Source organism: Mastigoproctus giganteus, chromosome 11 (genome assembly GCF_048544385.1).
Source record: "Mastigoproctus giganteus isolate SK-2022 chromosome 11, ASM4854438v1, whole genome shotgun sequence".
In the NCBI taxonomy this organism is placed as follows: domain Eukaryota; kingdom Metazoa; phylum Arthropoda; class Arachnida; order Uropygi; family Thelyphonidae; genus Mastigoproctus; species Mastigoproctus giganteus.
The window spans coordinates 69,717,710-69,733,345 of NC_143585.1; the positions used below are offsets into that span (position 1 = coordinate 69,717,710).

The 15,636-nt window shown below is 36.6% G+C and overlaps 1 protein-coding gene across 2 annotated transcripts in view; it reads right to left on the bottom strand.

The window, feature by feature from the left end:
* The window catches only part of LOC150078099 (B-cell receptor-associated protein 31-like), an 88,385-nt gene that overhangs the window by 41,253 nt on the left and 31,496 nt on the right, over nt 1-15,636 (bottom strand). For both annotated transcript variants that reach the window (XM_090384631.1, XM_090384632.1), the window contains exon 3: nt 8,283-8,383. In XM_090384631.1, the coding sequence (XP_090240757.1) occupies nt 8,283-8,383 (101 nt within the window). The remainder of the gene's footprint in view (nt 1-8,282; nt 8,384-15,636) is intronic.

Genomic DNA, 15,636 nt, shown 5'->3' on the forward strand with positions numbered 1-15,636 from the left:
TGTCTATAATCAGGATATGGGATTAGATCATTTATCGAGACTATGTTGGAAGGATGCTTTGCAGCATCATCTGCACATTCATTTCCCAGAATACCACTGTGGCCAGGGATCCAAGAAAAGATAACAGTTTGCTGATGCTCATGAAGCTGCATCAGCTTATGAGTTTTAATAAAGGATTGTTAGGTGAGGAAGTGCCTTTCAAAGCTAAAATAGCACTTTGTGAATTAGTATATATTATGCTTTTATTTATTGACAGATTTTTCAGAACAAGCTTACTGGCATGAAGCTCAGCGGTATAACTGCTGCATTCAGCTGGAAGTGAAAATGAGACAGTTGAATTTTGGAAGACAGCAGCTGCACCCACTTGATTGTCAGACTTTGAACCACCAGTATAGATCTTGGTGAATTGGGGATACTTGTGTATGAGCAAAATGTAGTTGTTGGATGTTAATCTTTGCTACAGAACCTTTACCACATTGCTCAAAGTATTCATCAGAAGAAAGTGCAAAGGTAGTTCACAGGGGACCTGGATCTTTTGATTCTGAGGATATTATCAAACTGGATGTTCCAGTTTTCTGTTATATTCTGCAGTCTGATACCAGTAGGCCAAATTGTTCAGGGTTTATTTGCATAGTAGGTTTTCCACTGAGGATCATGCAGGAGTGGCCAAACAGGATGAGTAGGCAGGCTTTTAATTTTAGCTGAGTAGTTCATCAGAACATCTTTCTTCTGATGCTAAGTGGAGGTTCATGAGCCTCAACAAAGACTTTGAACTGATGTTCTGTATGCTTGTTTGTTTTTGTTTGTTTTTGGTTTTTTTATTGGCGCATTGGCAGCTGTGGCCATAATGCGCCAAGACTATGCAATATTTAAAAGTTTAAATTCTCGGTGACCTAATTAGTTAGGTCACCATGTCCAGATAAATAATAACAAATATATAAAAATTAAATCAATAAAGAGATAACAATAACAAATTTTAAATACAATTAAAAACTTTTATTGATTTAAAATAGCTAAAAACAGCAGACACGTTGTCATTGTCGGATAAAATCTGACTGAGTGTATAAGGCTCAGTCAGATGACTAAAAGCGGTAAAACGGGTGCTGCTAAAATCTGGACAGTCAATTAAAAGGTGTCTAATCGTTAGGATTGTGCCACAGGACACACACATAGGAGGGTCATCAGCCCTCAGCAAAAACGAATGAGTTAAATGACTGTGTCCTATGCGGGTCCGGGCAAGAACAACTTCCTCCTTACGATTCCTGCGCAGACTAGACTGCCACGGTTCAATTACAGGTTTTATATGATATAACTTATTCGCAGTCTGTCTATTCCACGAATCCTGCCATTGGGAATGTATCTTTTGATGTATTATTTGCCTGTAGTCTGTATAGGGGACTAACAGGCAGTGGTCATTATTGGGAATTGCTGATTTGGCTGCGGCGTCAGCCAAATCATTTCCCCTAATCCCAATGTGGCTAGGAATCCAGCAGAAGCGGATATCATATTCACGTTCATGGAGAACGTGAATCTTCTGCTGAATGCTAGACAGAACTGGATGAGAATTATATCTCACAGATATTAAAGCCTGTAACACGCTGAGAGCGTCGGTATACAAAATGAACCGTTGGTATTGGCATTCACTAATGTGATCCAAGGCTAACTCTATAGCGTGCAGCTCTGCAGTAAATATGCTGCATTCAGAGGGAATCTGCTCCGATGTAGTGCTGTCTGTAAAGACAGCAGCAGATCCCACATATGATTCTGACTTCGACCCGTCTGTGTAGACTGGCGCGAAGTCAGAATGTTCAGCTCGGTGTGCTGAAAAAAGCTGCAGGTAGACAGACGATGGAGTGTCCGACTTTCCCCAATTTCGAAGGGACAAGTCACATGCCGGGACATGAGCATGCCAGGGTGGAAGGGGTTGCTTTGGTGTTTGGGCAACCCTGTCTACCTTTATATTAAGTTCTTTGAGTAGCTCTTGGACACGAATACCAAAAGGACGATTGGCAGTCTTACGGGTGTTGTACAAATTTTCCCATCGTGGCTCAAAAACGGTTAGCCACGTAGGGTGGTCTGGCAGGGATTTCAGTTTTAGAGCGTAGTTTAGAGACAACTGCTTACGTCGAAGCAATAATGGCGGTTCGTTTGCTTCGACGTATAAGCTCTGGACAGGAGATGTGCGATATGCTCCAATAGCGGTACGGAGAGCCAGATGATGGACAGGATCGAGCCAACGAAGTACACTGTCTCTGGCCGAATTGTATACCAGGGACCCGTAATCCAGTCTGGATCGTACAAGTGCACGATAGATGCGTAGTAGGGTGCATCGATCCGCACCCCAAGATGTTGAGGAAAGAGAGCGCAGAATATTTAGCCCTCTTGTGCACTTTGTGCGGAGTTGACGGATGTGATCCAGAGTTCTGTATGCACCTAGGGCTATCCTAAGAGAAGAACATTACATTGGATGGGTGCAAAACAGGCTAAGGTGCTCTCCCTAGCTAAGTCGTAAACAGGTACTCCATAGTCTAGCTGAGATCTAATTAAGGACATATAAGTGTAGCAGAGTATAACTATCTGCACTGCAAGATGTACTGGAGATGACCCGGAGTATATTCATTTTCTTTGCACAAGTGGTTATTAGATATTTTATGTGCTCCTGGAAGTTTTTCTTATCAAAAATTAGCTCTAGGAGACTAATTCTGTTCACGATTGATAGAGCATGATTGGCCAAGTGCAACTCAGGCTCAGGATGCATTCTGTGCTTTGTGCAGAAATGTATGGATGTAGATTTGTGGCTTGACAGTCTGTACCCATTTTGTGCCATCCATAATTCAATATTACTTAAGGATATTTGTAGATGCCTCTCGATATAGTTCATATTCTGGGAATAGCAGGATATGGTAAGGTCATTCGCATAGAGATATGAGTCAATGGTGTTTGGAATGCAGTTTGTGATACTGTTTATTCATAGTGAGAACAGAGTGCACTAAAAACAGAGCCCCATGGGACTCCTAGTATATATGTTTGAGATAAAACCTGCTGGTACCTAACTTGGAAAGATCTGTGTCAAAGGAGGCTTTGAATAAAATATGGTAAATGCCCTCTCATATGAATAGAATGGAGATCTCTTAGGATGCCGTATCGACATGTGGTATCAAAAGCCTCCTCTATATCAAGGCATATCATGACGAGATGTTGTTTTCTGATGAATGCGTTTATGATTGAGTCAGCTTTTGTCATGAGGTCTAGGGAAGATCTATTCTTTCGAAAAACCAAACTGATTATGTTTCAGGATTGAAGATATCAGGTGAGACGATGGTGAACCATTTTTTCCAAAGTCTTACTCAAGCAGCTGGTTAGAGAAATTGGTCTATAATTGCGTGGAATCGAATGATCTTTTCCAGGTTTTGGTATAGCTATTATATAAGAACGTTGCCAGGAAGTGGGGAATATGTTCTGAATATCAGATTGTAAAATTTTTGCATTGACGAGAGTGATTTCTGATTAAGATGTTGAAGCATTATATAGGAAATTCCGTCAGGGCTAGGAGCACTGTTTCTTGAGGTATATATGGATTCTTTCAGTTCAGATATTGTAAATGGTTGGTTATAGGGTAAATGGCACATAGCTTTGAAGTTCAATTTCCTTTTCTCAGTTTCGGTTTTAATTTTTTGGAAAGGCAGTTGATATGCGCTTGAGGCAGACAATTTACAGAACAGTTCCTAAGGCACTGACAATCTCTCCAGAAGAGGAGAGGTCCTTCCCATTCCAGTTAATAATAGGAAAAGGTGATACATGATATTTCCTGCTTAGCTTCTTTATTTTTTTTACAGATTATTCGGGTATCAGTATCTTGTTGATTGAGGAGGCAAATTTTACCCAGGAATCTTTTTTGGCCTTTCGCCGGATGAAACGTGCTTTGGCTCTCGGTCTCTTGAAGTTAATAAGGTTGGCAGTGGTGGGATATTTGTGGAATGTGTTCCATGCAGCGTTTTTTTCCCTTTTCACTTTATTGCAATTGCCATTCCACCAGTGATTGGTAAGCCGATGATTTCTTATTTGAGAATGTGGGATGGTGGCTGTTGCAGCTGTTAGTATCTGCTTTGTGATATATTTGGTGGCAGCGTCAATAGCAGAAGATGTAATGATATCCTCAAAGGATACATGATTGGTAAATTTTGTCCAGTTCGCTTTGGAAAATTTCCATTTCGTTTTTGTTTTTGTTTGGACTGGGTGGTTTGAATGCTACAAATCAGCGGAAAATGATCATTGTTTAGAGGATTGCCATGTACCGTCCACTCTATAGTTGGGAAGAGGATCAGAGAGCAGATTGAGAGATGTATAGCAGTGTTTCACCTAGTAGGAAAATGGATGTAGGTAAGCCAATGTTCAATAGTGTCAGAGTCTCTCTGTCAAGTAGCATTTCAATAAGATCACCACATCCATCTGAGACCAGAGAACCCCACAGTGGATGATGTCTATTGAAATAGCCTAATAGACAAATAGGAGTCGGTAATTGAGAAATAAGGTTTTCTAGATCCTGAAATGTGCGGATGGTTTGGCAGAAGATACAGAGACCACTGTCAATGTGATACTGATAACTATATGTGTAGCAACAGCTTCTAATGGTGTTATCAAAGGAATGTGCCTGGAGGGGACTCGTGATTTCACAAGTACAGCTACTCCTCCATGGGGGCTGTTAGTTTCAGATCGATCTTTTCTGAAGATAATTTTGACTGAAACAGAGATTTTTGGTGTTAGATTCATTTCTTGTAGGCACATAACAGCAGGATCAAAATGGTGAATTAATTCATAGATCGTCAATATTGCTGCAAAAACCTCTGCAATTCCATTGTACGATTTGTTCCATTATTTAGTTTTGTTGGTGGAAGATGCTTCACCTCCACAGGATCTGATTTTTGCAAATTATCCACTGCTTGACAACGGGGAAGCCTCTGGGATGGAACTGTCAGTGGTGTATTGTTGCATTAGTCTACTACTTTTGGTGGAGAGGGATACTGGACCAAGAGGACTGATCGTATCCAGTTGGAGATCAATGTGTCTGGAGGGATGGTCACTTCTGTCTGACATGTTACTGATTGGTGACTGTAAGTAGCAGAAGCATAGGTATATTTTGGCATATTTAATTTTACTTGTTTTCTTGCCTCTTGGTAGGAAACCTTATTTTCAATTTTATATTTTTTTCCCCAACTTCCAGAGGTCACAATCTTTGGAATATGCCAGATGGTTGCCCTTGCAATTAGGACATTGTGGAGTTGGTGCCTTACATTTTGTTTGTGTATGAGTTTTACACCCACAGTTTGCACATGTTGCATTTCCATGGCATGCTGTCTGGGAATGGCCAAATTTCTGGCATTTAAAACATCTCAGAGGATTTAGGATATAGGCCCAAACACGACAGTTTAAATATCCTGCCTCGACTGAAGCTGGTAGGTTTGGAGAACTGAAGGTTAAAATTATACTCCGGGTAGGGACTAAACTGCCATCTTTTCGGATCATTATCTTTTTTGTCTGGATGACTTTTTGTTCTTAAAGTTCCTGAACTATTTCATCTTCAGGGACGTTCAATAAATCCCATTCCATGATCACTCCATTTGAAGAATTGAGGGTGGATCGCCTCAATTCAAGAGGCTTGCAGCTCTCTTGAATTGTAAATACAGGCAGTTCCTGCTTTTTTTTTTTTTTCAACTATCAACAAAATCAAAAATATGAACATTAATTGAAATAAATGCTAAACATTCATAAATACGGCATTTCAAACCATGCACACAGCTACATAATACAGTACTACTGTGTGTGAATTTGTTTGTTCAGGAAGAGAGGAGAGAGGTCCAACTCTTAAAGAATTTTGAAAACATTTCCACATTTTAGATGCAATCAAAATAACAAAATGTGTGGGACAAAATTACAGAAAGGAACATGAAGTGTGTTTGGAATAAACTGTCATCAGTTTATTGATAACTTTGAAGGATTTGAAGAACCAGCACAGATCGTACAAAATGAAAGCAGTTGTAAATGTTGCTAACCAATTGCAGCTTGAGATTTCTACAACTGACATCACCGATCTGTTTCAAGTACACAATGAGGAGCTCACAAATGAAGACCTCATTGAAATGGCAAAATGTGAAGCTGAGGAAGAAGGTTTAACAGCTGAAACTCCAGTTCATTGCTTCATTCTCAAGGGGCTTGAAGTTTTTCAACAGAGAAAAAGCAATTGAGATTTGAGTCACAAGATTGAAATTTCAAGCACACTAGAAAAGTTACTACAGATTTAAAAAATGCTTATGCATGCTATCATGAAATTTATAAAGAAAAGAAAGTCTTGAAAACAAACAACTCTTGAAGCATTTCCAAAGAAGAAGACTCCTTGTGCTTCCAACAAACCAATGAGCACCAAGTCAACAACGAGTAATGAACCATCAACAAGTGTGCATTCAGTTGATAATGATGAAGAATAAACATTCTTTTAACATTTGTATGACATAAATAATTTCTTTATTATAATTTGCTTCATTTTAAAGGCTATGTTTTCATTACTTTGGATAAATAAATCATCGTTTAAGCATAAACTATTCTTTTGTTGACCTTCACTTAACATTACTATAGTCAAATTACATTGTTGAGAACATAGCCAGTTTTTAACATTACATCTATGGGAAATAAATTCCCACTTTGAGTTTGCTTTACGAGCGTGCACTAGGAACGGATTAACTCGTAAAGTTGGGAACTACCTATATATGGTATTTGCATAGGACTTTCCTGTACCTTTCACATATTGTTGCTTTCCAATCCTTACTCCTGGAACACAATTCAAATTTTGACTTATATCTCCATTTAGCAGAGGTTACATCCTCTTTGTTGTGACCTCCTTATAACATTGAATATTGTTGTAAGTGTTTTAAGAAGTTTTGTTAAAATGGCTCTTGAACTTCATATAATCCTGGATCAAGTTCAAAGCCAAGCACAGAAACTCTGGTCTTATCATTCCGCAACCTTTATTTCCACCAGGGCACTAAACTCACAGAAAACCTCTTCAAGACTATCAATATTGGCATTAGTAGAGGCACATGATGCAAGAAAGCAAGCTTATAACAGCATCAGCCAAGAGAGAAAAAAAAAAAAAAAAAAACTACCCTTCCCATTTCACTGATCCATTCATTCCAAATGCTTGTTTAGTTCTGCCTTGAATTTATTTAAGCTATCAACTTCCACAACAACAGATGGAAGTTTGTTCCAGCAGTCAACTACCCGCTGGCTAAAGGCAAACTTCCACACATCTATTCTACAACTGTCTTTCCTCAGTTTGAATCTATGGCCCCTCAGGTTTGTAATCTGAGCAAGAGGAAGAATCCCATCAGCATTGAGCCTGCTCAATCTATTCAAGGCCTTATACACTTCAATCAGATCACCTTGCAGGTGCCTAGTCTCCAGAAACTGCAATTTACAGAACTTAAGCCTTTCTTCATAAGAGCACCCCCCTTTGTTCCCTTCACATCCTGTTGCCCTTCTCTGTACTCGTTCTAGCAACTTTACATTCTAAGGTGAGGCTTCCAGACCTGTACATAGTACTCAAGGTGTGGCCTGACCATCACCTTATACAAGAGGATAATCACCTCCCTATCCCTGCTTGCAAGATTCCTGTATATCATTGACAAGACCCCATGAGCTACTCTGGCAGCATGTCTGCATTGCTCAGAAAACTTCATATCTGACTACACAATTACCTCCAGGTCTCTTTCATTCTCCACTACCCTATTATTAATGATAAAAACTACACCAATCTTAGTTGTGGCACAGGAGAATTTCCATTGCAAATTAAAATGAAAAGAAAGAAAGAAAAAAAAATCAGTAAATCAGAAGATAGTGATTAAGAACTACGTAATGTGGAAAATAGAAATTTTAGTAAACAAAAGGGTCCATTAAAAATAAATGTGGTGGGGTATTTCTTCTCTCCCACCACCACATGAAATATTTATTTACAATTCATTTATAATGTTCACAAAAAAAAAAAAAAAATCTGGTTTTGAGAGAGTTTAACCTGCTGGCAGTCAGATGCAGAGATAATTTTAACAGAATTCCCCTCCACCCTTTATATTCTATTCACTCTAAGTTCACTGGAAATCTGTTCTGTTTATTTTGGAGTAACTCAATACTTCCCAGGGTAACCTTTTGTGCTACAGTTTTATAATTAAAATGACTGCTAGTGGGTTAAGGTCTACTGTTGTTATTAATGATAACAAGGAGCAATATATATTTACCCAAAAAGAAAAGAACTAGAATAGCAATGAAAACTGAGAAATACAAGTTTGCATAACTTCCTAAGCTTCTAAGGAATCTTGATTTGAAGAATTTCTGCCATCTGTAAAATAGAAAAATTTCAATATAAGCACATGAACTGCATATTATATTCATCCTTGACAAAATTTCAACTGCAACAATTTAAGAAGATAGCAGTATAAAATAGCCAAAAACTTTTCAAAAAATAACCAAAGAAGCTTTTCAAAAATACTGACTCAAAAACTCATCATGGAAAGTTTTAAAGACTTAATTACGAATTAAAATATTAATAAAGCAGTTAATGTACACAGTGCATTACATTTGAGGCACATTAAAAAACAGTAATAATTCATGATTTATAACCAAAAAAATAAACAATGACTTATGCTCAAATGGAGAATGTTTCATTTCTGTGCATCCACCCGATTGCCCATTCATTCCTCCAACTGGTGCAAGGCAACAAAATATCCAGTGCTTCAGCTACAATATATGGCATATGAATGTCTATGTGACATGTATGAAAAAAATTAAATAATTCAGAGTTATACTGGTCCAATTTTCATGAGACTTGAGAAGGCTTGACAAAGTGTTCCAAAAGAGTGAAATATAAAGTATCATGAAAATCTATCTAACAGGAGTTGAGATATTACAGGCAGATGGGCAGACAAACAGAGAAATAATTGCCCAATTTTTCATTGTCCAACATTAAGGAAATTTAGGTTTGTTGTTTGTTATTTGGTTTTTAGGAGCATTAGCAACTAAGGCCATATTGCTCCGAGATATGCGGTGGTCATTCCCTGACCTTTCTGCATCCTCTGTATTTGGTGGTGATGGGCTCGAACCCCGGTCTAATCAAGAAGCGTGTGCTACGCACTGCTGCTCCTTCCCACCAGGCTACGGAGGCGGCAGGAAATTTAGGATGGTTTGACATATCTAGAAGGGTCAAATATCAAATTTCATGAAAATTGAAGGGCAAGCAATCTCCCATAGAATATCAGTTAATTGAATTATTGTTATGGGGGTTTCATGGCACATAAGCTACTTGGCTATAAATGCACTTATTTGTTTATTATAAAAAGGAAATCAAAGTCTCGTACAATCAGAAAAGATTAAAAATTTTAGTTTGCTTGAGGAAGCGGAAAAATTCAGAAATAATGGCTGTCACCAATAGAATTCTCTAGTTATTGGTTGATGAAGGCTAACCAGCTATTGCAGGGTTGAAATTGTCTTGTTTATAATAGGGGCAGTCAAGGAGAATGTGCTTAACAGTCATTTATATAACAATGTGGACACTGTGGCAGATCATCTCCTGTGAATAAACAAAGGTGGGTTAGGTGAGTATGACCTATTCTTGCTCTTGAAAGGATTACTTCTTGTCTTGATGCACGGACACTAGAGTGCCAGATTTTCGGATCCTGTTTAATTTGAAAGAGTTTATTATTAGTTTGAGAATGCCATAGTGCTGCCCATTCTGATAGGCATGCAGCATGAATCATTAGTGCATAATCTGATGCTGGAACAGGGATATTGGTTAAATCTAAGGTGATTGGGTTTTTTGCAGCATTATCGGCCAGTTCATTCCCCCAAAATACCAGAATGTGCTGGTATCCAACAGAAGGTGACTAGTTGGTGGCATTCTTCATTAATTGAATTATATATATATGTTTTATAAGGACATTTGAGAGTAAGAAATATTTTTTTAAAGGACTTCAGAAATTCCACCAAGTACTACTGTTATCAATGTAAAATAGTTAACATTGGTTAAACAAAGATCCCAACATGTAGCTTGCAAGCTGCATGTGACTCATGAAACTACTTTGAATGACTTTGGTCATCAAGCAGTTCCTGAGTGCTTATGTTTTTTTTTTTTCTCCTTAAAGTTAACTTTTTGTTAAGCAAGAAGAGAAAAAAAAAAAAATCTGTTATAGTTTTCAGCAGTAAGTAATAGAGGTATAAGTTCAGGAAAGTATACTGCGATGCCTAATTACAATATACAGACACTACTGGTCATAATTCTGAGAGATAAAGCTTTTGAAAGTTCAAGAATGTTTTAATTACATGGTTTAAATAAAAGATTCTTTTATATGGTAATTTTTGTTTTCATACAGAGGACTCACCATACCTGTATTTTATAAATGAATCGTCATGCATCTTCAGCTCTTATGGAGCAAAACATTATGATTAAACTAACCAACCCTCTTTAGCCAGCCTGCAGTCTCAGAAAATCCCAAATGCAGTCATACAGCATAAAAGATTGAGCATCTGTTTTAAAGTGAGAACTATCTCAATGAGTTGCCTTGTTATTATACTGCAAAAAAAAAAAACAAAAAAAAACAGCAACTCCTATGCCATACCCCTCTCCCCACTTCAAGACTTCACAACCCTGTGAGTTTAACTCAAGATAAGAGACCCCAGAAAGAGTGCAAATGAAAGTTGTAAATATGAGATAAATGCTCAGCCCGTTTTTAAATAAAGTGCCATACTATTTTTTTTTCCCAGCTTATGGTTTGTCAACTGTTTTCTGACCACTCACTTCAGGTGATAGTAGCTGGCTCTGTCTTCTAACTTCTCCACTAATTTTGGTGCTCCCCAAAATTCAGTTCTTTCTCTCTCTCTTGTATATTAACAACCTTCTTCTATGGACTGCAAATCCTATCCACAGTTTTGCTAATGACAGCACATTGCATTTCATGTTCCAGTTTGAGAAACCTTACCCACCACAAACAGCTGCAACTTCTTGAATAGCCACTATCAATTCATTAAGGAATTGTTAGTGGATATTCAAGTGAGTTAAATACTGATCTCCAGGTAATTCTCCAGTGGGAGAAAGATAACTTAGTTGATTCAATAGTTCTAAAACTCAGCCCAGTATTATATCACAAAAAGGATTCTTCTGTTCCTATGCTAATCTTTGATGACACCCAGATTTCTAGACAAGGTCACATATTGCTATTAGGGATCACTCAGACTTTTAATCTCTCTTGGCATAAGTACATCACAAATACTGCTTACTCTGCATCTAAAAAACTGGGTTTTCTCTTTTGCCCTTGACATTACTTTTCTTCCAGACAGCTATTCACTGAGCACAAATCTAAAATCGGGCCTACCATGGAATACTGTTCCAGCATCTGGGGCAGTGCCCCCAAAACCTCACTTAGGCTTCTAGACTTCATTCAAAAGAGGGCAGTTAGGTTAATTAATAACCCATCTATAACAAAGTTTCTCCACCCTGTCTCAGACATTGTTTCTGAGGCGTGGCTTTATTACAGATACTTTCACAGGCACTGTTCTTCTGAAATGACTTCTATAATTCCCACTCTCTTCCAAACCAGTCTCAACCAGTCAGCATCCCTTTTACTGTCCAACTTCAAACTCACAAAACCAACTTTTCTTCTTCAACCATTTATTCCTTCAACTTCTGTTTTCTGAAGCAACCTGCCTTCATACATATTTCCTGAAAATTACAAGCTACACAAATTCAAGTCTTCTTTCATCTTCTCAACCTTAAATTGATGCATGGTACTAAGTACTATAGGTTCTAATAGTTTTCATGCTTGGGGTTTTTTCATTAAAAAAAAATTTAATTATGGGAAATGCCAAATGACATTGAAACTGCTGTCTGGAAGGTAGTACCACATTACAAATAAGTAGCATTCATGCTACTTATAGCACTGAAACAATTCACTGCATTAGTTTCACAATTTCAAACAGCAAAGTTTTTAAAAAAAAAAAAAAAAACCTGTCTTCTCAGTGATACAATTCACACATAGTAGTCCCATGTATGAAATATAAACAAAATATTTCCCTCCTCATTTCATGATGTAGGTTCTGTGAATCCAGCAAAAGATAGAATACACACACTGTTGTTTATGGTAGTTTACAATCACAATTACTGGTCAAGGAAAGACAATGCCCACACTCATTCCCTTTATTGTATTTGTGATATTATTATTTTTTTTTTTGGAAGGTCCTATTCTAATGAAGCTAAGGGGCATATAACAAACACATACTAAGCACCTCCTGTGTCTCAGGGGTTCAGAATTCTAAGGTGAACGTAACAGTAAGCAGAACATTGGAAAAAAAAAAATAATAAAAAAAAAAAAAAATCAATGTGCTCAGCAAAACAAACACTTAAATGAACAATTAATGCTCCACGCAATTAAACAAAAAATGGTTAAATACAAATGGGTATTTGTATTTATGCACTTACAAATACAAATGCACTTGAGTTACAATTTAAATCTGGTCCATGTCAAGGCCAAAACTCATATTTATCCCTTTCCAGAAATCTTAAATTCTAATAATACTGCTCCTTTGTGAAAGTAACCGAACATAGTTGGTTGCAATGTATCTCTCAGATACGCAAGTTTCATATCAAAAAATTACTGTTTAAAAATCACCCTAGTTTATTCATAAATAACATATACAAGAGTTTCAAATGTTTATACATTAAGAAATTATTTTTACACTTTTTTTATAAAATATTTTTATATAAAAAATTTCATCATCTTCTTGGAACATTGCTTTTTAGAGCATGATGCACATATTTCTGCATGCTCTAAGCAGAGGTATTGCTTACAATTTATGCAAGAATAGCTTGTCAGTCTGGTTCTTTGTTTGCCAACAATTGGTGCACCGCTTGCAAATGCTCTCCCATTCTGCACTTGTAGAAGTGCTCAGTAATCTGTAACCTTAGTTGCAGGGAAGTTACATCTCAAGGGCCTCTCCAATGAAGTTCCTCAGCCACTAATTCTGCAGAAAGTTGCTTGAGGAAGCATCTGCAGCTCTTTACTTCTTTTTCATTTCCCACGTAGATCACTTGTGCACTGATTCCGCTAATGTTTAGCATGGCGTAGAATATCACCATTGGCCAACGAAGAAAAGCTCGTGCCGCACTGCAAGTCGCACACATCTCATCCACAGTATCTACTCCAGACATTTTGTAATGCAACCAAGTCTGCAGTTGATTTTTCGATGCTATTTCTGTTAGTTCCCCATAACTCTTCCATACTCCGAAGTGTTCCAGTTAAATAAAGAAGGCCAATGAAAGCTTTTATCTCAACTGTGAGACTACATCTTACATATAAAATAATGACAATTAAAGATCAAGCATATTAAAAATAAACATTAATGTTTTAAGTGGATAACACAATATATTTAATATATGATCTACAACAACCATAAAAAATCTCCCAGTGTGAATGGGTTCTATTAATTTAAAAATAGTACTTAATACACTAAATATTTAATAATAAAATTTTTATTATAAATTAATTGGGCCAATTAAGAGCATAAAGAAACTTATTTCAATTTTATAAAATTATATGCATTGGTTTACTGCAATGAAAATATCTAAAATTGACTAATTTTTAATGTATGCATTGGGTGCAAAGTTCTGGACCAAGTGCAAGATAACATTATAGTATTAACTACAAAATTAGCAGTAGAATGCAACTACTGAATAATTTGCCATTTATTTGAAGTGACTGGAAGTGAAGTATCATTAAGTAATATTTTTTTTCCAAAAAAATAATTGACTTTAATAACTAACATCAAATTCCATTTCAAGTCAAGAAAAACTGCTACAGAAATCATTAAAACACACAAACAAATTCAAACTTATTTCTGCAGAGGAAACAATAAGCAGAACTCAAGCATTTGAGTGGTCCTTCAAATTTCAAAAATAGAGACATCTGTTTATGATGTTGAATATTCAGGATGCCCTTCTCAAAGCAAATGGATGGAAATAGGATAAGAATTAAACTTGTTCACAAAAGCAGGCATCTCCCTATCCATAATTTGGCTAATCAGATTAGAAAGTCATATGGTTCATACCCAATCATTCTGGCACAAGATTTTAAGATGTGACACTACTACCAAAGTTGTGCCTTTTCTTCTGAGTGAAAAGCAAAATTCAGTGTGTCAGGACCAACAGGAAAACATTTACAGATTAATAACACTGATAAACAAAAGAATACTTTTGTGTCACATATATCAAAGTGAATTTAAAGTATTTTTTGTGCTGATTTCAAATATTAAGTCAGGTTCTTGTCCATCACTCATAGTTTTGTCATGATTTCAGTTTTATACAAACATTAAAATAGGTGACATTAGAACACTTTTTTTTAAAGATGAACTTGCTTGTTATCTTTAACTGAACTAAAATGTAGCTCCTGATGAGTTCCTGTTGTATTTTTCTTGGGGAACAGCCCTTATCATCCAAGATGCTTGGGCTGCACTTGCCCTAGTACCTCTTTTCCATTGTAAAAATAGTTTGATGGAAATGCTCCCCATGCTCATCACTGACAGCTCCTGGGTTTTCTGGGAAGAAGTCCAAATATGAATCCAAGATATGGATCTTCAGTGATATATTACATCCCATAACTTCACAGGCCTCTGAGAAGCTCACTGATTATTTCTTGGTAATTTTCAGCCTTAATTTCCCAAAAATTTTTCAATAACTTTTTTTCTAGGCGAGTTCCATGTAGTTTGACTTAATTTAACCACTCTTCAAAAATATTTCTTATTTTTATCTTCCATCAGTTTTCTTATTTGGTCCCACAAATATGCCCTCTTTGATTTTGTTCTCACCAACTCCAATAAATTTCTCTTTCAGATAAAGAAAACCTGCTCCATTTTGATCCACTGCTTTGACAAAATTTTTCATTAAACCAAATTGAATATGCAATGGTGGTAATAAAAAACTTTATCAGGAGTTTTCATGAAAGGTCTGAACATGCCTCAGCCTGTCATACCGCACAGTACACAGAAAAACTCTTTCCACACATTTAATTTTTAAAACCACATTCTATTACTATTTCATTACTGTAATATTTATATCAATTTGTGTATCAGATTAAGAATTGTGCTGGATAGAGAAACTGTTTGCATTTTTGAATTCAACAACAAAAAATACACAAGAATTAGCAAGAAATGTTTGTGTGACAAAATGTGTATTGACCATTGTAACTGGTTTCTGAGATCATCACAAGTGATTAAACATGAATTTATGGGTACAACCCTGAAACAAAGTCCACATAAAGGAGAGTTACAAATCACAGCACTTGAAGATGGCCAGACAAGTTTCTTCATGAGCAAAAGAATACCAATTATGATATTAAAAGAAAGAATGAAGAACTTTTAAATAATGCGAGATCTAAATATCTGTTTATTTCATGGAACATACCACTTCATTGGCAAGCACTGATGAAATGGTACATTCCTACAACTTCAGTCATTGCAATCATTGATATTTGAGCATTACAAAGAACAAAACAGCCAAAGGTTTTATATGTGATTTCCATGCAAATTCCAATTGGGAATAAAACAGATATT